General features: G+C 44.5%; 1 protein-coding gene across 3 annotated transcripts in view; it reads left to right on the forward strand.

Annotated features, from left to right (window-relative positions):
* The window catches only part of SCUBE3 (signal peptide, CUB domain and EGF like domain containing 3), a 1,252,506-nt gene that overhangs the window by 524,009 nt on the left and 706,640 nt on the right, over positions 1-21,857 (forward strand). For all 3 annotated transcript variants that reach the window (XM_075335886.1, XM_075335887.1, XM_075335888.1), the window contains 5 exons: positions 12,904-13,026; positions 13,186-13,302; positions 19,372-19,494; positions 19,613-19,729; positions 19,965-20,054. In XM_075335886.1, the coding sequence (XP_075192001.1) occupies positions 12,904-13,026; positions 13,186-13,302; positions 19,372-19,494; positions 19,613-19,729; positions 19,965-20,054 (570 nt within the window). The remainder of the gene's footprint in view (positions 1-12,903; positions 13,027-13,185; positions 13,303-19,371; positions 19,495-19,612; positions 19,730-19,964; positions 20,055-21,857) is intronic.

Below are 21,857 nucleotides of genomic sequence, written 5' to 3' on the forward strand. Positions count from 1 at the left end.
CCGATCGTGCGATTTCACGATCGATCGTACCCGCCCCCGTCGTTTGTGCGTCACGGGCAAATCGCTGCCCGTGTCGCACAAAGTCGTGAAACCCCCGTCACATGTACTTACCTGCTGAGCAACGTCGCTGTGGGCGGCGAACATACTCTTCCTGAAGGGGGAGGGACTTTTGGCATCACAGCGTCACACAGCCGCCGGCCAATAGAAGTGGAGGGGCGGAGATGAGCGGGACATAAACATCCTGCCCACCTCCTTCCTTCCGCATAGCCGGTAAGCTGAATTCCGGATGCTAGTAAGCTGAGTTCATCGTTCCCGGTGTGTCACACGGAGCGATGTGTGCTGCCCCGGGTACGATGAACAACCGGCGCCATTTTAAATAAACAATATTTTGAAACTGAGCGACCAGTACACGACTCACGATTTGTGAGCGATATTGCGCCGCTCAGAGGTGTCACACGAGACGATGTCGTGAACGATGCCGGATGTGCGTCACGAAAACCGTTACCCCGACGATGCATTGCACGATAGCTCGTCTCGTGTAAAGCACCTGCAAGAGTAAACTCAAAAAATACTAGTTCATGTTTGTCTTTTAGATTTGCAGTAGCTCCTAAAAGCAATATTATACAAATATTTCAATAGAAAATTGTTGATTTCCCCCCCCCCCTATTTTTACCATTTGTAGCTTAAAGGGAATCTGTCACCAGGTTTTTGCTCCCCCATCTGAGAGTAGCCTAATGTAGAGATAGAGACTTTGCTTCTAGCGATGTGTCACGTACTTTACTGGGCGTTGCATTCTTTGAATACTGAGCTCTGTATATACCCATCCAGATCACTGATTTACAGCTTCCTATGTACACTGTACAGCTCTTTTAACATATAAAAGCAAAGTTATGTTTTTGTAGCACCCACAGGGGAAGGGGTTAACTTTACTCGTCGCCAGGCTTGTGATTTCGGGTCTGGGGATCGTCTGCCCGGCTTCGTGGCCCCGAGGCATATACAGTCATTTGAAAAAGTTTGGGCACCCCTATTAATGTTAACCTTTTTTCTTCATAACAATTTGGGTTTTTGCATTAGCTATTTCAGTATTTCAGTTTCATATATCTAATAACTGATGGACTGAGTAATATTTCTGGATTGAAATGAGGTTTACTGTACTAACAGAAAATGTACAATCCGCATTTAAACAAAATTTGACCGGTGCAAAAATATGGGCACCTCAACATAAAAGTGATATTAATATTTTGTAGATCCTCCTTTTGCAAAAATAACAGCCTCTAGTCGCTTCCTGTAGCTTTTAATGAGTTCCTGGATCCTGGATGAAGGTATATTTGACCATTCCTGTTTACAAAACAATTCCAGTTCAGTTAAGTTTGATGAATGCCTGAGTAGATTTGGAGCGGTGTTTTGGATCATTGTCTTGCTGAAATATCCATCCCCTGCGTAACTTCAACTTCGTCACTGATTCTTGCACATTATTGTCAAGAATCTGCTGATACTGAGTTGAATCCATGCGACCCTCAACTTTAACAAAATTCCCGGTGCCGGAATTGGCCACACAGCCCCAAAGCATGATGAAACCTCCACCAAATTTTACTGTGGGTAGCAAGTGCTTTTCTTGGAATGTCGTGTTTTTTTGCCTCCATGCATAAGCCTTTATTTATGACCAAACAACTCAATCTTTGTTTCATCAGTCCACATGACCTTCTTCCAAAATGTAACTGGCTTGTCCAAATGTGCTTTTGCATACCTCAGGCGACTTTGTTTGTGGCGTGCTTGCAGAAACGGCTTCTTTCGCATCACTCTTCCATACAGCTTCTCCTTGTGCAAAGTGTGCTGTATTGTTGACTGATGCACATTGACACCATCTGCAGCAAGATGAAGCTGCAGGTCTTTGGAGGTGGTCTGTGGATTGTCCTTGACTGTTCTCAGCATTCTTCTTCTCTGCCTTTCTGATATTTTTCTTGGCCTGCCTCTTCTAGACGTAACAAGAACTGTACCTGTGTGCTTCCATTTCCTTACTATGTTCCTCACAGTGTAAATTGACAGTTTAAATCTCTGAGACAACTTTTTGTATCCTTCCCCTGAACAACTATGTTGAATAATCTTTGTTTTCAGATCATTTGAGAGTTGTTTTGAGGAGCCCATGATGCCACACTTCATATGAGATTCAAATAGGAGAACAACTTGCAAGTGGCCACCTTAAATACCTTTTCTCATGATTGGATACACCTGCCTATGAAGGTCAAAGCTCAATGAGGTTACAAAACCAATTTAGTGCTTTAGTAAGTCAGTAAAAAGTAGTTAGGAGTGTTCAAATCAAGAAATTGATAAGGGTGCCCATACTTTTGCACCGCCCAAATTTTGTTTAAATGCGGATTGCACATTTTCTGTTAGTACAATAAACTTCATTTCAATCCAGAAATATTACTCAGTCCATCAGTTATTAGATATATGAAACTGAAATAGCTGTTGCAAAAACCCAAATTGTTATAAAGAAAAAAGGTTAACATTAATAGGGGTGCCCAAACTTTTTAATATGACTGTAATAAAAAGGGGGAGATGAATGATGATGGAATAGTAGTTTGTCTCGTGACGCCACCTGTGGTACGTGGCCAGTGATTAGCCGCTGCTGCAGGTTCTGTCCTCTGGGGCTGGTGGTATCCCAGCAAGGATGGTTCTGCTCCCCACAGCTGGAGTGGACCCCAGGGAGGATAATAGGGATGATAGTTGGCCATTGGGGCCGGAATGCGGCGTGACGGCGCCGGTAATGATAGACTGAGGCAGCAGGTGCGGTCCAAGATCTATTTACTCACAGTTCTGGTGCTATACTCAGGGTAACGGTCTCTGCCGTGATGGGCCCCAGCCAATCCTGGGTAAGTCCAAGGTCAACACCGGTGCTGTGAACTCAGAGACCTTCTTCCTTGGTCTTGGTGTTGGATCCCCGTAGCCTGAAGCTACTTGGGGACCCCGGTTCTTGCAACTCAGCTACCGTCCCGTATGCAGGTGACGCGGGTCCGCTGTGAGACCTGACCGTAATCCCGACCCCGGGCTCTATGTGCCACTGTGCTCCGGGAATTGGTGGTGGCCAGAGGGACGTGCAATCCCTCTGTCCTGCAGATTCTGGTAGTCCAACATGAAGTATGTTCCACCCTATCACTCTACACCCTGCTCTGCGCCAGTTCTGAGGAAGCAATGAAGCTCTCCCCTCAGCAACCGTGTTTCTCCTCTGTCTCTTCAGCTCACCCGGTCATCTCCTGCCACTTCCAGTTTGGTGGGTCGTAGCTGGAGAAGCTTTTAAGCACTCTCTCCAGCAACCGTGTTGTTCTGTGTCCCAGACTATTCTGAAGTGATTTCCTGTGTGTTCTGTAACCTCCCCAGTGCTGCCCCACCTCCCAGGCCATTGCCCTGGTAACCGGGAATTTCCCAGGCTGGCTGACTTCCTGAGTTCATACAGAAATTGATCAAACAAAACACAACCATGCAGGGCCGTATTTACCATTAGGCACTTGAGGGCACATGCCTGGGGCGTCGCCTCCCAGGGGGCAGCGCCCAGACCAAAACTTAAAAAAATAAATTAAAAAAAAAAAGTTTTTAAAATTTTCCTCCCTCCTTCAAACTCTTTATTAAATCCGGCGCCTTTTTGGAGGAGGGAGGGGGGCGCCGCTTTGGAGGAGGGAGGGGGCACCACAGTCATTTATAGTCACATCCTATAACACACGATATAAATGAAACTATGAGCGTGCCGGCACTTCCGAGGTCAGAGGAGCTGCGATCAGCTCCCCGCCCCGACGTGCTGCCGTGCGCTCACTGTGCAGAGGTCACAGCAGCGTGAGGCAGCGCTGCGCAGAGGAGGACGGGAGATGGAGCCGCCGCCGAGCAAGATGTCAGATCCCGCCACCACCACCGCGGAGAACAGGAGATGGAGCTGCGCTCAGAGGAAGGGAGATGCAGCCTGGAGCAGGTAAGCACTTTACAGCCAAAGACAGTGCCGAACAAGCAACCCGGGGGGGTGAGCAACATAAAGGATGAGGGGGATGCAGCATGATTTGGGGGCGCAACATAGAGGATGGGGGGGATGAAGCATGATGTGGGGCGCAACATGGAGGATGGGGGGATGAAGCATGATGTGGGGGCGCAACATGGAGGATGGGGGGATGAAGCATGATGTGGGGGTGCAACATAGAGGATGGGAGGATGAAGCATGATGTGGGGGCGCAATATGGAGGATGGGGGGGATGAAGCATGATGTGGGGGCACAACATGGAGGAGGGGGGGATGAAGCATGATGTGGGGGCACAACATGGAGGATGGGGGGATGAAGCATGATGTGGGGGCGTAACATGGAGGATGGGGGGATGAAGCATGATGTGGGGGCGCAACATGGAGTATGGGGGGGATGAAGCATGATGTGGGGGCGCAACATGGAGGATGGGGGGGGGATGAAGCATGATGTGGGGGCGCAACATGGAGAATGGGGGGATGAAGCATAATGTGGGGGCGCAACATGGAGAATGGGGGGATGAAGCATAATGTGGGGGCGCAACATGGAGGATGGAGCAGGATAGGGGTGCGCCTGCATCGGGGATGGAGCAGAATGGGAAAATGGGGGGGAGGGAAAATGAGGGTGGTGGACAGTATAGCGAATGGGAGTTGCAGTATGGAGAATGGGAGGCATGGTATGAAGAATGGGGAAACATGCGGGGAGGCATGGTATGAAGAATGGGGTAGCATGGGGGGTGCTCGGTATGGAAGGGGAACCATGGGGGGGCTTGGTAAGGAGGGGGCTTGATATGAAGAAGGGGCAGCATGGGGAGCGCTCATTTAGGAGCCTGGGAGGGCTCGGTATACAGAATGTGAAGCAGAAGGTTCATTATAGAGTGGGGACATCATGATGTGGACAGTGAAGTGGGGGCTGCATGGAGAGGTGGGGACAGTGGAGGTCATACTTCATAAGTGAGGAAGGTCTGGAGGGTGTAATTCATAGTGGTGAGGACAGTGAGGTTTTCATTTGAGGGGGCAGTGTAGTGGGAATGTTATAGGAGAGAATAATGTGGAGGCTGTATACTATAAGTGAGACGGTGTGGGGTCATTTTTTGTGAAGTGAGCTCAGTGATGGGCAATTATTTATTCTTGGGCACAGCCTTGGGCTTACTTAGGGTGGTTACTCTTTAGTGAGGAGAATTGTCTGTCACCAGGTTTTTGCCACCTAATTTGAGAGCAGCATAATGTAGGGGCAGAGATCCTGATTCCAGTGTTGTCACTTACTGGGCTGCTTAGTGTAGTTTTGATAAAATCACTGTTTAATCAGCAGTAGTTATCATTACAGGACTACTTGACATGCTGCAGGTAGTCCAGCATATTCATGAGCTCTGTATAGCTGCGAGATCTGCAGCAGAGAAAATGACAGCAAACAGCTCAGTAAGTGACACATTGCTGGAATGCTGGAATCAGGGTCTCTGTCTCTACATTATGCTGCTCTCAGAAGGGGGAGCAAAAACCTGGTGACACATTCCCTATACGGGCACCATTGCAGTATGTGCTGCAGCAGACCAAACAAGAGGGAAGTCTTGGGAGACGCAGGACAATGTGTTGCTAAGAACGATGACATTTTACTTTTAGTCCCAAAATGCCAATTAAGCTGCATATCCATTTATATAGGGGACGTCGCTCTGGCATGTACAGTTTTAACTTAATATTTTATTATATATATGCAGACTGTTCTGTGCACCCTATTGCAGCCGGTGTCGTGGTGCAGATTTGCACCGTCATATTTGCATATTAAAGACAGTCTCTCGTCCTTAGGTGAGAGTCAGTGCTGTCTAAATTCACTTAGCATTTCTGCATGTGTCCTGACACTGGAGGAGCAGAGTAGCACTCAGTGTCAGTGTGGGTGCGCACGAAATGTGACTGCAGTGTCCGCGTGGGTGCGCATGCAATGTGACTGCAGTGTCCGCGTGGGTGCGCATGCAATGTGACTGCAGTGGTCGCGTGGGTGCGCATGCAATGTGACTGCAGTGTCCGCGTGGGTGCGCATGCAATGTGACTGCAGGTACGTTCTGACACCTGGTTGCTGCCTGTATTTGACTGCACATTCAATGAGGAGGAAGGTTGTTGAAGTGAGTAGACAGCACATCACAGTGCCGTGTCCCCATCCTCACTGTACTCCTCCTGTGTTATGTGCACACCCGCACTGACGCTTGGAGTGTGCCGCTGTGCTCCTTCTGTGTTGTGTGCACACCTGCACTGACGCTTGGAGTGTGCCGCTGTGCTCCTCCTGTGTTGTGTGCACACCCGCACTGACGCTTGGAGTGTGCCGCTGTGCTCCTTCTGTGTTGTGTGCACACCTGCACTGACGCTTGGAGTGTGCCGCTGTGCTCCTCCTGTGTTGGGTGCACACCTGCACTGACGCTTGGAGTGTGCCGCTGTGCTCCTCCTGTGTTGTGTGCACACCCGCACTGACGCTTGGAGTGTGCCGCTGTGCTCCTCCTGTGTTGTGTGCACACCCGCACTGACGCTTGGAGTGTGCCGCTGTGCTCCTTCTGTGTTGTGTGCACACCCGCACTGACGCTTGGAGTGTGCCACTGTGCTCCTTCTGTGTTGTGTGCACACCTGCACTGATGCTTGGAGTGTGCCGCAGTGTTGGGTGCAGTGCAGTCAGGAGATCTGGTGTTACGGTGCTCACTCTCACCAATGGATCACTATTAATCAAGACAAAGGCCTGGCTAGTATTTTCCTATATTAGGTGGTAATGGTGCACCCAGGCTTAGGCCGCGCAGAAATGTCCTCATTTTCATATCAAATAAATGTGGCTTTTTCAGTGAATATTAACACTAGAACTACTGAGGTAGTCATTTTGACTACTTTGCACCATGTATTTCTATATAGGTGTCACGAGTCCAGTAGTTCTAGTGTTAAAGGGAACCTGTTACACCCTTTTTCAATTTTAAACTGCCCCCAATGTCTTGTTAGTGACGCAATGTAAGTGATGCACATTTTCTGACTAACAAGACGATGAAGCAGTTTAATATTTAGGCCCTGTGTCCACGGTGCGTTTTTTCATGCTTTTCTGCAGCATTTTCAACTGCACCTTTTTAGTGCCCAAATGGCTGCGTTTTGATTTCCCAGCAAAGTCTATGGGAAATAGGGTTTTCCTGTGCCCACCATGCAGTTCAAAATGCTGCGTTTAATTTGCATATTTTGTGGCAAAAACCATGCATTTAAAAAAGCAGCATGTCAATTGTTTTTGCCATTTGAGGTGCGTTTAGATAACATGGAAGTCAATGAGAAACAGGGAGTAACCAAGAAACATCAAAATTCCAGCGTTTTACCTGCTTTTTAGGTGCAGAAAACATGCGTTTTGGACTACTAAAACGCATGTTTTTTGCACATCAAAATAATGATTTCATATGTCCCTTTACACACACACATAGTCCGACATTTTATGTAAAGAAAATTATCATTTTATTGCTATATTTCCGTTTTTTATTAAATAACCGCTATAATTCTATTAAATCTTGCTATTTTCTTTTTTTTCATACAAATATTTGTGTCCCTTTTTTTTCTCTTTTTTCATTTTGTTTGACTGTTGTAACTTTATTTATCATTGTCTTGATGTTCAAAACGCATGTGTCAAAGTGCATTTGAAAAAGCATCTAAAAAGCGTTAAAAACGCACCAAATACGCGGCAAATAAGCATGCGTTTTCAGCGCTAAAGTCTGCAAAAGGCAACTTTGGCTAATTCAATTAAGGACAAAATGTGCATTTAGAACTGCAAGGAGGGAAAAGCAACGTGGACACATAGCCTAAAGGTTGTGACCAGTTCCTTTTAGGCTAGCGCCACACATCCGTGCTGCCGGCACGTGTTTGTCATTTTTTACACGTACCGGCGGCACGGAGACACGTTAACCAATGCTACCCTATTGTAGCAGGCACACACACGTAAAACCACACGGAACGTGTGTCCATGTGCGTTTGTACGTGTGTGCGTTTTTCAAAGCGCTGACATGTCAGTGTTTTCTCCCGCAGCACGGGTGTCACACGGCCCGCACCCGTACCACACGGGTGTAGTGTGGATGCGGTCCCGTGTGACACGCGCCGGAGAAAACACACATGTCAGTGAAAAAAAAAAAAACCATTAACTCACCTTCTCCAGCCGTCCTGTCTCTGCCGCTGCTGCCTCTTGCTGCCGACCGCCGCTCATTATTCTCATTGAATATTCACTTCACTGCCTGGCAGCAGCAGCAGCGGGGAGACGGGAGGGCTGGACACCGAGGATCAGCACCACGGACAGCAGCGCGGACATCAGGAAGGACCAGGTGAGTATGATAATTACCGGTTCTACGTGTGCTATCGCGGAAAGCACACGTAGAACACACGTGTCACGCACGTACCAGAGACACGTACTTACCTGCACGCAACACGCAGGGAAAATACGTGTCTCTCGGCACGTGCGTGAATTTCACGTGAGTGTGGCAGAAGCCTTAAGCTGAACTATATGGGTGGGATTATTTCTCCACAGATCATGTCCTTCATATAAATATTTCTGCAGTCTAGGTGTCATTTTGGGGTGACAGATTCCCTGTCAGTCAGCTTAAAAATCATCTCACCTGACGAATGAAAGTTTTGCTCGTGCATCGGGTGATGGACACTGTTTAGATAAATCAATTTCCCATCTTAGGCTGCAGTGTTAATGCTGCTTTAAGGCTATGTGCGCACTGGAAAATGGAATTTTCTCAAGAAAATTCCGCAGGCATTCAAAGATTACCCCACTCGCGGTAAAAAACCGCGGCAAACCGCACCTGAAAACCGCATGCGGTTTGCTGCGTTTTTACCGCGGTATTGTTCGCGGTATTGCCGCGGTTTTGCCGCATGCGGGTTGGTACATGTGATTTATTGCATTCAATGCAATAAAGCACATTGAGAAAAAAAAAAAAAGTCATTTCATTCTGAGATAGATAGAGAAATAGACAGATAGAAGAATAGATAGATAGAGGGATAGATAGAGTCACTGTGAGCACACGCTGCATTTCCCACGGTCGGCAGTGAGTTCACATTACCGGCCGTGGGAAATGCCCTGTGGTTACCTCTGCTGTCTCGCTGCAAGGCTGCATTCAGCAGTGTCAGTGTCAGTCGCGGCTGGATGCAAGCATCGGAGGACGTGGATTACGCCGGACCTGTGGATTACGCCGGAGCTGTGTGTTTCGGGAGGGGTTAATAAACGGGTGAACAAGGCTTATTTGTGTTTTATTTAAAATAAAGGATTTTTCGGTGTGTGTGTTTTTTCACTTTACTTATGGGTTGATCATGTCAGCTGTCACATAGACGCTGCCATGATCAAGCCTGGACTTAGTGGCGGCGATCCGCCGCCATTAACTCCTTATTACCTGGATCGCCACCGCATCACAGCATCTAGAAGAGCTGGGCACACTCCGGTACTGCCGCATAATGGATGCGACAGTCCCGGGACAGCTGCAGCTGATCTTCTCGACTGCGGGAAGTGGGAGGGAGGCAGGGGACATTAACCCTGCCCCTCGCCCTCCCCAGCCTGAGAATACCGGGACGCTGCTGTGTGCTTACCTCGGCTGGAAGGTAAAAATACAGCGGAGCCCATGTGTTTTTTTTTTCTATATTTCCATTTGCTTTCTATGTGTATTATATATGTCTGTGTCTGTGTTCTATATCCTATGTCTGTGATGCCTGTGTGTGTGAGTGTGTGATCTGTGTGTGTTTACTCTCTGCTCCGCTTCCTCTTCCTGTCATAATGACATGACTTCCCTGCAAACCGCAGGCAAGCGATGTACATTACCGCAGGTAAACCGCGAAATACCGGAGGGAATAACGCAGTAAAACGCAATGAACCGCACAGAATTTGCTGCCTGCGCTATTCCCTGCGGGATTTCACGATTACATGGCAGTCAATGGAGTGAAATCCCGCAGCGACGTGCGGAAAAGAAGTGACATGCAATTGTTTTTGCTGCGGGAATCCCGCAGCAAAACATGCAGCTGTCAAAATCCGCATAGTGCGCACAGCATTTTTTTTCCCATAGGTTTGGCTGGTGATTCACTGCAGAGATGTTATGAACATTTTCTGCAGCGAGACATGCAGCAAAACCGCAGGAAATCCGCGGCAAAAACCGGCAAGTGCGCACAGGGCCTTAAGGGGTTTTCTCACATTGGAAACTTTCCCTCTCCCCTTCTGCTCTACTGAGTCCACCTCTGCCCTACTAATCTCCTCAGAATTAATGAACCTAAACATATAAGATCTCCTCCAAAAGTTAAGTCTACTGCCTGGGACTAATCAGTATTGTGGTTCTTATATGGTCCACAGTCTAATGATGGTTGGTAACAACTACCAGCATCTCCTTACCATTGTTAAGGACATACTGGGAGTTGTACGTTAATGCAATACATATATGTATATGGGTCTAACCTGACACTGCACTTGATTGCTGTACGAAGTTGTCAATGTATTCATGTACTGATGGTGGTTTTGGTGATGTAATATTGTCTTTAGGGTGGGTTTTATTGTATTTAGGGTGGTTTTGGTGATGTATTACTGTATTGACAGTAGTTCTGTTGATGTATTACTGTACTAACGGTGGTTTTGGTTATGTATTCTTGTATTTAGTGTGGTTTTAGTTATGTATTACTGTACTGTTGGTGGTTCTGGTGATAGTCATGTGGCTGTTGTAATCTTTACCTTATCAGTCTTGATACTAAAACATAGGGTCAGTGTGCTGGACTAAAGATACAGCTATCTGCATGTCTGTCAGCCGAATAAGTAATAGACTAAAGCCCCCATACAGTATAGTCTGATCTTTCAGCCGACAGCTATCTTGCTCAGCTCTCCCATATACAGGAGCACTCATTCTGCCAAGTGTTTCTGTGTTCTCTATTAGAGCTGCTGCTGGACATCTCCGGCAGCAGCTTATCATTTAGGGGATAATAGGATCTACACTCTGTAATTGGACATGCTGGATCCTTATTCCCCCTGATAATCAGAATTGAGAGCCCCTATACACATTGGGCTGTCAGCAGAACCCGTCGATATTGGTGGGTTTAGACAACTTTAGGTTAATGTGTATGCAGGTCTTAACTACTATCTGAAGGCTATGGGCTCTATCAGGGAATGTGCAGACCTCTTGTAGTTGTCTGTGAACCCCCGGAAATATTCAGACCGAATACACTTCAGGATAGTCATCATTTTATCCTGTAGCAAATATTTTTTTTTTTTTATTTGCTGTTGCTTCTTGGTTGTTTTTTCCAACATCTTTTAGCTACTGGATTTTACTTATTTTTTTAAATGAACTAGTAAGCGGCATCCAAGCAGCAGGCGCCATATAATGGACCGGTCACTGTCAGCCGCTTCATGTCTGAGGAAACCTGACGCGCTTAAAAAAACTCCAAAGACTGAACATATGAACAGCAAGTCGTTTTTACACTGCAGTGTATGAGTTCATTTCTTTAATATTTAGAGTTTGGGGTTTTTGGGCGGGTTACAGGGTGGATCTGTCTGAAAACAAAATGCTGTGTGCACATACCCTTAATCTGACTGATCAGAAGGGGGCGCCACCACTGACAGTGCCTAGGGCAGCAAAAACCCCAAATACGGCCCTGCGACCGTGCACAACACCATAAAATTTATGATATAAAATGACAAATGCATATATTCAAAAAGTGTGTGGGTCACATGAATGTAACCGACCTATGGTAATAATACAAGGCACCAAATTTTTAGAACAAAACATTCTAAGAGAAACCGATTTGGTCAAAGATAACAATTTTATTAATGATTAAAAAATAATGAATGCCGACTGGCAGAATAACTAGAACAGGGGCATCACATGTATAAATATTAAAAAGTAAAAAACAGGTGTCACTGTACAGGTATTGAATTGGATATAACAATACTATAGCTGTAAAATTATTTAGCTGTGAAAAATAAGGTAAGTGAGGATATACAATACCATAGAAGTTAGAATCAAGTGTTCACAGGTATAGTATAAATAGCAATCATGTAAAAACAATATCCAGAATATGTAGTGTTTAAAAAATATATATAGAGCGGACTACTAATATTATTGGGGGTCAAAACTATATGTACTGCTAATAACACTTACATTGGTATGTACAGTGATTATAGCTGTAATATACATTTTGAATATGCTGGGGAAAAAATGCTGTGGAAAAATGTATAATTACAGCAAAAGTTATCACTTATATGGCTTGTTATACATTGATATCCAGAGCAGGTGTGTAGGAAGATTGCCCAAATGGAGACATGATAGATAGGAAATATTTACCTGTGTACACATGTGACGCTAGCCCCGACGCGCACATTTCGGCGTCACCTTCGTCAGGTTGTCAAGGAGCAATGAAGCTCTCCCCTCAGCAACCGTGTTTCTCCTCTGTCTCTTCAACTCACCCGGTCGTCTCCTGCCTCTTCCAGTCCAGCCGGTCGTAGCTGGAGAAGCTTTTAAGCTCTCTCTCCAGCGACCGTATTGTTCTGTGTCCCAGACTATTCTGAAGTGATTTCCTGTGTGTTCTGTAACTTCCCCGTTGCCCTGGTAATCAGAAATTTCCCAGGCTGGCTGACTTCCTGAGTTGTGGAATTAACTGGCTCACTAACTGCGTGTTTGTGTAAATGTTGTAGAAGTGCTAAACACCAGCGATTAACCTCTTCATTACCCGGGATAAGTACTGCATCTTAAGTGAGATGCAGTACCCTGTGGCGACTGAAGCCTCAGGGGTGCCACATTTTCACCTTAACAGTTTCTGTATTGTTCTAGTTCAAAGCCATTTTTATTTCCTATTGAAATTGTTAATTTAAAATTAATGATAGAAATAGAAAAATATCATCTCCTTGCTAATGCTTTATAGTTGAACAATCCTTTCTGTTTGCAGATATTGATGAGTGCCGCATTAACAATGGAGGCTGTGATCACAACTGTCGGAACTCAGTAGGCAGCTTTGAATGCGGATGCAAAAAGGGCTATAAATTGCTCATTAATGAGAGAGGTTGCCAAGGTAAGTGTGTATAATATAGTGTTTTCTAGAAATTATTCACTATTTACAAGGTGTCCTTAGGCAGATCAGCCTGTAATATCAGTTAGTCATGGAATATCAGAATTTTCTTTGTTAAAATAGGCCTACTAATGGTGTAACACCTCTTTTTACATCTCACAGACATCGATGAGTGCTCCTTTGATCGAACCTGTGATCATATCTGTGTCAACTCTCCTGGCAGCTTCTACTGTTTGTGTCATAAGGGCTATGCACTATATGGCATAACACACTGTGGAGGTACAATATGTGCTGCTTTTTATACTAGCCAGTAGCAAATGTATAGAATGAAACATACAGTTTTTAACTAATGAATTAATGTGACATTGTGTTTCAGAGTTTGTTCCCACATAGTGAAAAAGCAGTGAAGTCTTTGCTGCATGTTCATGTATGAAAAATCCACTATGTTTTACAGTACCAGCATAGTGCATAAGGTTTTTAAGAAATTTCATGACCATGTTTGAAAAAATATCAGTAAAGTATCAATTTATACTGTGGATGTCATGGTGAACTTCACTACTTGCAATGCAAAGGGTCAAATTTTCTCCTATTGTATTGAAGCCCCTTGGTGTATTAAATACCCCTATCATGGCCACCATAAAGTGATCCCCCAACCACAGTATGATAGCCCCACAGTGAATTCCTACACTATAACCTACACATGCACAGTTTGATGGCCTTTATACAACTCTCCGCATAGTATGATAAATAGGGATGAGCGAATGTGTTCGCCACTATTCCGTATCCGACGGATAACAGGCTATTCGCACCATTCGGTATCCGACGGATAAAACAACATCCGCTCCAATACTTTTATTTTCATTTCTGACTTTCTGGTGCCTGTTTTCCAGCCAACGAACACATCTGATGTTGCTTACCCTCACAGTAACATCGCAGCCATCTTTGTTGTGGTGTTACAGTGATTGGCTTGGCCGCCCAGTATCAAAGGGGCTATATAAGCCAGCGGCCATTTTGTGAACACGCAGTGATAGGGAGCTGGCGGTGTACATAGACTATATTGTGTGTGGGAGAGCGTTTCTAGATCCAACTAATAAATAGTCCTTGTAAGGGCTGAACATAGTGTCCAGTAGCTGCTAGCAGCTCCATAAATCACTTTTTTGACAAACAGAATGCAGGTCTTTCGGTCTCTCCCTTTCCTCCCCTCTCTCATACTCACCGATCACTGACCGACCACCAGCATGGCGCGGCACGGCTGACACACTTTGTCGGGTGAAGTTCATCCGAGTTCATTCTGATCGCGCGGCTCTGTCTCGCAGCCAGCTATGTTCTATGGGGATGTAGCAGAGCTGAGTGGGCGGGGGAAGCAGGGAATACGAGATTGAATAATGAGCGGCTGGCATTTTCAAAAGCTGGAGAAGCCACCAGAGCAGTGTTACAGCCGTGCAGCGCCGTGTCAGTGATCGGTCAGTGATAGGTGAGTATGAGAGAGGGGGGAGAGGGAGAGACCGACAGACCTGCGTTCTGTTTGTCAAAAAAGCGATTTGGTTTGAGAGCTGTTCTGGCGGCTACGTAAACGCCGCGTGCTGCTCTGAGCACCTTATTCCAAGACACCAGAAATGCAGTCACGCACCTTCTACAGGCTGTGCCCATACTGTTTCTGCCTTTTCCCAACCATTTCAGCCTTTTCCTCAGTCACCACAGCTCACCGTTAGGTCCAACGTGAAATTATTCGAGTTTCCCATAGACTTACATTGCGCATCGAATATTTGCGAATAGTCGAATAGTGCCGACCTAGTCGTCGAATATTCGTCGAAGCGGATATTTTCGTATTCGATCATCTCTAATCATAACATCTCTACATTGTATAATAGTTTGCACACAGTATAATGGCCCCCCACTAGCCCTCCCAACAGTATAATGGCCTCCTCATGGCTCTCTAAGCAGTATAATAGCCCATACATATCTCTCCAAACAGTTTAATACCTCCCAGATAGGTTTCCAAATACTATAATTGGTTCCCACACAACCCTCCAAACTTTATAATGGCCACAACATATCCCTGCAAACTGTATAATTGGATTCCACATAGAACTCCATACTTTATAATGCCCCTAACATATCCCTGCAGACTGTATATTAGCCATCACATAACCCTCCAAATGGTATAATGCCCCCACTTAGCCCTGCAGACTGTATAATGGCCCTCCACATAGCCCTGCAAACATTATAATGGCCATAACAAAGCCCTGAAAACGTTATAATACCCCTCCACACAACACTCCAAACAGTATAATAGCTCCCACACAGCAATCAAAACACTATAATGGTTCCTGCATAGCCCTACAAACTGTATAATGCCCCTCCACATAGCCCTGCAAACAGTGTAATGGCCACAACATAGCCATGAAAACATATAATCCCCCCCCCTCACACATACAGCGCTACAAACAGTATAATATCCTCCAAACAGTGTAATTGTTCCTCCATAGCCCTCCAAACAGTATAATGGCCACCACACAACCATCCAAACAGTATAATACCCCCCACATAGCCCTTTAAATAGTATAATGGCCCTCACATAGCCCTGCAAACTGTATAATAGCCTCCCACATGGCCCTGCAAACTTTATAATTGGTTGCCACATATGCCACATAACCCTCCTAATAGTATAATGGCCCTCACATAGCCCTGCAAACTGTATAATGGCCTCCCCCATGGCCCTGCAAACTTTATAATGGTTGCCACATAGCCATCCTAATAGTATAATGGCCCTCACATAGCTCTGAAAACTGCATAATGCCCCCCATGTAGCCCTGCAAACAGTATAATGGCCAACACATAGCCCTTCAAACTGTATAATGGACCCAATATAGCCCCGCAAACCGTGTAATGGGCCCCAAAAAGCCCTGAAAACTCCATGATGACCCCATGTAGCCCTGCAAATAAAATAATGGTTCACACACAGCCCTGCAAACTATATAATGTAACCCACATATCCCTGCAAACAGTACAATATCCCTGACTTAGCCCTGCAAACTGTACAAAGGCCAACAGATAACTCTGTAAACTATATAATGACCCCCACATAGCCCTGCAAACTGTATAATGACCCCAACATTTAGGCTAGGTTCACATACTGCGTTTTTTTTGACGCTGCGTTTTTGTGCATTTTTTTGCATCAAAAAACGCACAAAAACGCAACCGCGTCAAAAAAATGCGTCAATAAACGCACGCGTTTTTGCCGCGATTTGGTGCGTTTTTTGCTGCGTTTTTGCTCACTGCTTCTTTATGCGTTTTTATTAGTGAACAAAAAAAAAGGTCTGATGTCATTTCCTTCTTCAATATGTTCTTCAGTGTATGCAGGAGAGCAGACAGCTGCAGAACTACAAGGCTCAGCATACTCCATCCAATAGTGTATGCAGGAGAGCAGACAGCAGCTGTCAGACTACAAGGCTCAGCATCCTCCATCCAATAGTATATGGAGGAGAGCAGACAGCAGCTGTCGAACTACAAGGCTCAGCATCCTCCTTCCAGGACTGTATGCAGGATTTCTTTGCCCCCCCAAACAAAAAAATGACGTGGGTTTTGCCATATTTTTGTATGCTAGCCGGGTACAGCAGGCAGCTACGGGCAGCCCCCAACCCCCAGCTGCCTATTTGTACCCGGCTGGGAACCAAAAATATAGTGAAGCCCTTTTTTTGTAATTATTTCATGAATTTCATGAAATAATTAAAAAAAAAAATGACGTGAGCTTCGCCTAATTTTTGTGTCCAGCCGGGTACAACTAGGCTATATGGAGATAAGGTATGCACACCAGTGACTATGCAAGGGGAATACATGTAATAGCAGAAACTGCTGTGTGAATACTGACATGAAAAATTCAATAGCTATATGTAAGAATGAAATGTGAAAAATGGAACCTGCATTACTGCCATGAACATATGAACAAAGAGAAATTTAGCTACTGAATTGATCAATGCAATAGAGCCCCAACACTACGCCAAAGTATTTCTCTACGTTGGGGTCCCTAGCTTGTGTGTGTCCTCTCATGCAGTTAAAAAAACTTACCGTGTATGGGAAGCTGAGACCCAGGCTATATATACGTATCATGTGGATTGGCAATAGGTGTGAGTGGGGTGGGTTCACAAACGAAAAACTACTAACAAATAAGGAATAACGTTTGGAACTCCATTCTATTCCTTATTTGTTAGTAGTTTTTCGTTTGTGAACCCACCCCACTCACACCTATTGCCAATCCACATGATACGTATATATAGCCTGGGTCTCAGCTTCCCATACACGGTAAGTTTTTTAACTGCATGAGAGGACACACACAAGCTAGGGACCCCAACGTAGAGAAATACTTTGGCGTAGTGTTGGGGCTCTATTGCATTGATCAATTCAGTAGCTAAATTTCTCTTTGTTCATATGTTCATGGCAGTAATGTAGGTTCCATTTTTCACATTTCATTCTTACATATAGCTATTGAATTTTTCATGTCAGTATTCACACAGCAGTTTCTGCTATTACATGTATTCCCCTTGCAAAGTCACTGGTGTGCATACCTTATCTCCATATAGTGGTTTATTTAGGTTTTTTGCACCCAGTTCAGACTTAGAATGGAGTTCCAAACGTTATTCCTTATTTGGGTACAAATAGGCAGCTGGGGATTGGAATCCACAGTGCAGGGTGCCCATGCTTTCTGGGCAACCCCGCTGCGAATTGCAGTCTTTCATAGAAGCGCCATCTTTTGGCGCTGTATCCAACTCTTCCAGCTGCCCTGATGCCGGGTGGCTCACTGGGTAATAATGGGGTTAGGGCTAGCTGTATATTATCAGCTGGCCCTAAGCCCGAAATTCATGGTGTCACGCCAATATTAGGCATGGCCACCATGAATTTCTAGTAAAGATAAAAAAAAACACAGCACACAGAAAAATATTTTTATTAGAAATAAAACACAACACAATTAGTGACTCCATCTTTATTGAAATAAAGAACCCCCCTCCGCAGTAATCCTGGGTCAAGGGTCCCGCGCCGTCCAATCCGGATCCAATATCATCTGATCGGTTTGCTGGAAGGCAAAGCGATCAGATGATGTGTCAGCTTCAAGTGCCTGAATCACATGACACAGCAGCTGATTGTATAAAAGCCGTTTATACAATCAGCAGATGCATCGGTGCAAAAAAAAAAAATACTCACTTATGTGCTGATTACCGGCAGCTCCTGGAGTGGAGTCTGATCCCGTCCGATCGCTGCAGGAGCTGCCGGTAATCAGGGATGAAGTCTCCTGACGCATCCGCTGATAAGTTAAATCGGCCGGCCGCTGGCGTCACCCCGAGACTTACGATCAGCTGATGCGTCAGGTGACTGCATCAGGTGATCCATCACCAGGTCCTGCATCCTGCAGGAATACGTACCCGGGGAGCGGCTGTACCGGGAAGAGGAGCTGGGAGCGGGCAGGTGAGTATGACATTTTTTTTTCTACTGTTCACTTTTGTTTTCGCAGCCGCTTCCACCTCCTGACCGTACATGACGCCGCACGGCAGCTGACATGCACAGGACTGGAGGTGGAAGCGGCAGTGACGGTACCGGGAGTATTCACGCTTTTGTGTTTACTGACAGAAGGAATCCTCTTCCTGTACATGTCACTTTACTACCCACCTCCTGCGTTTATAACTGCGTTTTTGGTCTTAGAAACGCACCAAAATGCACCTATTTGCGTTTCTCATTGCGTCTTTCAACATCCCATTTCACTCAATGGATGAAAAGCGCAGTGAAAAACGTGTGAATAATTGACATGCTGCGTTTTTGTGGCACCACAAAAACGCAGCTGAAAAAAAACGCTGTGTGCAGACAGCAAAAATGAAAACTCATAGACTTTGCTGGGGAAGCAAAGTCATGCAGTTTTCTGAGCAAAAACGCACCCGAAAACTGCTCAAAAACGCCGCGAAAAACGCACTGTGTGAACTTACCCTTAAAGGGATACTTTTTGGATGGGTAATTAGTCCAAAATATCTGTCAGTGCAGGGTGTTGTTAAATGGTTAATTGCCACCACTATCAATCATCTTATCCTATCCAGATAGCAATATCCAACTGACCAAAGTCTGTGCTTGTTTCAAAGAGATAAAAAGGTGTTCATTACAGTCTTAAGTGACTTCCTTGGATTATACATGTATTTTCCATGCAATTAGTATTTAGTAATTTAGAAATTAAATTGGCCATGTGTTGATAAATTGAAAATAATGCTACCTTGATTAGACACAGCTTTAATCGATTTTCAATAAATAATTTAAGGATGTTAATCAAGGGCCAACAATGGGAATTTAACTCCTTAATGTTATCCACAGATATCGATGAGTGCAGCATAAACAAAGGGGGATGCAAATTTGGTTGCACCAATTTTCCAGGTGGCTTTGAATGTACTTGTCCTGCTGGTTTTAAAATGCATTGGAATCGGAAAGACTGTATAGGTAAGTGACTTATACTCGTGGTGGAAAGGATAACTTACAAAGAACCCTATAATATGGCATAGAGTTATTCAGATCCACAGTAATTCTGTAGAGCTCATATACAGTATTTTCCATTTAGAGATGATAAAGTGTACAACACCCGGACCACCATTCCGTGCTTCCTTGGCTTGCAATCGCAATGGAAAAAAAGATACCTGTTCTCTCATGTGTAGTTCAAAGACTTTGCTGCAGCCAGGTATGTAGGACCTAAACATGAGAAAATGACACTTTTATTGTATGCCAGTGTAGGAATTTGTGTATTTTCCCTGCTGTAGAAAAACATTCTTGTTTTTAACTTTTTTACCTTGGCACAGAGTAGTGTGTGCCAACCCTTGCTAAAATTTTGTGTTATGACAACATTATTAATATATTTGTAGGATTTGTTAGAAATACATGATGTCTTTATTTTACTCATTTTCTATTCTACATAGATTCTGACAGGAGCTATATGTTCAGCTGTGGAACCCAAGCAGTCAGGGCTGGTGTCAGCTCTAAGCAGAATACAAGCCAGCATTGCATTGGTAAGGAGAGGCAAATACTCTTCTTTTTCATACCATTTTTAGTTGCAAAAAGTAATTTTACAAAATTGTTTAACCCCCTTCTCACATTTTCCATTAATTCGTTTTCAATCTTTTCCTTCCCTACATACTATTATGATACATTTTTTTTTTTTTCTACCTAGGGTTTGTTTTTTGTTGGACTTGATGTAGTTTTCAATGAGACCATTGATTTTACTATGTAATGTGAAAAACATTCTATGTGGAATGAAATAGCAAAAGAACTAGAAACAAATCCAGGAAATATCCTTTTGTTGCTCAAATTTCATTTTTATGGTATTCAACTGTGTGCTAAAAGTTACCAGTTAACTTGACTTTTAGGCTCCACATAAAAAAGACAGGCGTGCCTTATTATCTATGAACATCTGTGTGTTGATCACTGTATGCACACAAGCAATGTGCTTACACACTCAGTCCTAGTGATCACATTTCTGGGTGCAGAAAGGAGGAAGGACTGCTGACCCACATCATCTCTCTTTCCACTTCAGGCTAAATATACTTATTTAATATATTATATGAATGCAAAAATGTTGCATTAAGAAACCCAATTCTGCCTGCAGAACACAAAGTCTCATAGAACTACATCGATAGAGGAATAAAAATGTTATGGCTCTTGGAAGGCAAGGATAAAAAAATGAAAACCAAATTCACAGCATTACTTAGGCCAAATCTTGCTATGGTGCGAAGGGACAAAGCTAACCCCTTGCCTCCACACTCAATGTTTGCGTTTTCCTCTCCCCTTCTTCCAACAGCCATAACCTTTCTATGTTATCATCAGTGTAGCTGCTTGTGGGTTTGTTTTTTGCAGCACAAGTTGATGTTTTGAAGATTACATTCGATTTCAGCATAAAATACATTTCAAAATTAAAACAATAATTCTAATTGTATGAAATGGTGAAAAAATGCAGTTCTTATGGCTCCATTCTGGGGTAAAAAATGTTGATCTCTGGTTGTTAATTGATTTCATTTTGGTTGGACCACAGCCTGTTTTGTCTTGGTCCATCTGCTGAAGGATCTCTTGTCTTTCTTATTCTATGCCTTCCCGTTTCACTTCTATTCAGGTGTGTGCACTTTCTCATTTGATTTGACCAATCACATTTTGGGAGAGGCTATTTTTACTCACTACTAACATATCTTAATGCTGGTTATATTTCTGGATAGATGGTTGTCTGGAGTCCCAGCTCCTCGGTTAAGGTTTTCTTACTGAGACATTGCTATTGCTATTGCCTGAAGGTAGTGGGAATCCCTTCTCAGTTGTCTCCTATTTTATTTCATTTAGGTTTGGAAGGGATTCCACATATTCTGTTATTCTTTATGGTTTTTTGTATATCATCATTCTTGTACGACTGTATTTACACGTTTTTAGCCCTTTGGTTCTGTGCACTTCATTTATGTTTGTTGTTTTTGTGTTTGAAGTGGTTTATGGTTTAAGGTGCAGTTAAGGACACTCAGGTTCCGTTGATGAGTGGGGATGCCATTACATAATCTTAGGGTGCTGACCACTGATGTCAGGCAAGGACAAATCAGAGTCAAGTCTGGGGCAAGTATTAGCCTGTTTTGGGACCTGTGGATTTGAGGTTTTACATCTGCCCTGGTTTGGCAATCCTCGTGAGAGTGTTAAGGTTCAGTCGTAACAGCAATTCTGCCATTGTTGGGTTTTAATTAAGAAATAACGTCTGGACAACCATTCTAAGTCTGAACTGGGTGCAAAAACCCTAAAAAACTTCACTATATAGAGAGAGGGGCTGCACACCAGTGACCGTGCAA

This window comes from Anomaloglossus baeobatrachus, chromosome 2 (assembly GCF_048569485.1).
Source record: "Anomaloglossus baeobatrachus isolate aAnoBae1 chromosome 2, aAnoBae1.hap1, whole genome shotgun sequence".
Classification (NCBI taxonomy): Eukaryota; Metazoa; Chordata; class Amphibia; order Anura; family Aromobatidae; genus Anomaloglossus; species Anomaloglossus baeobatrachus.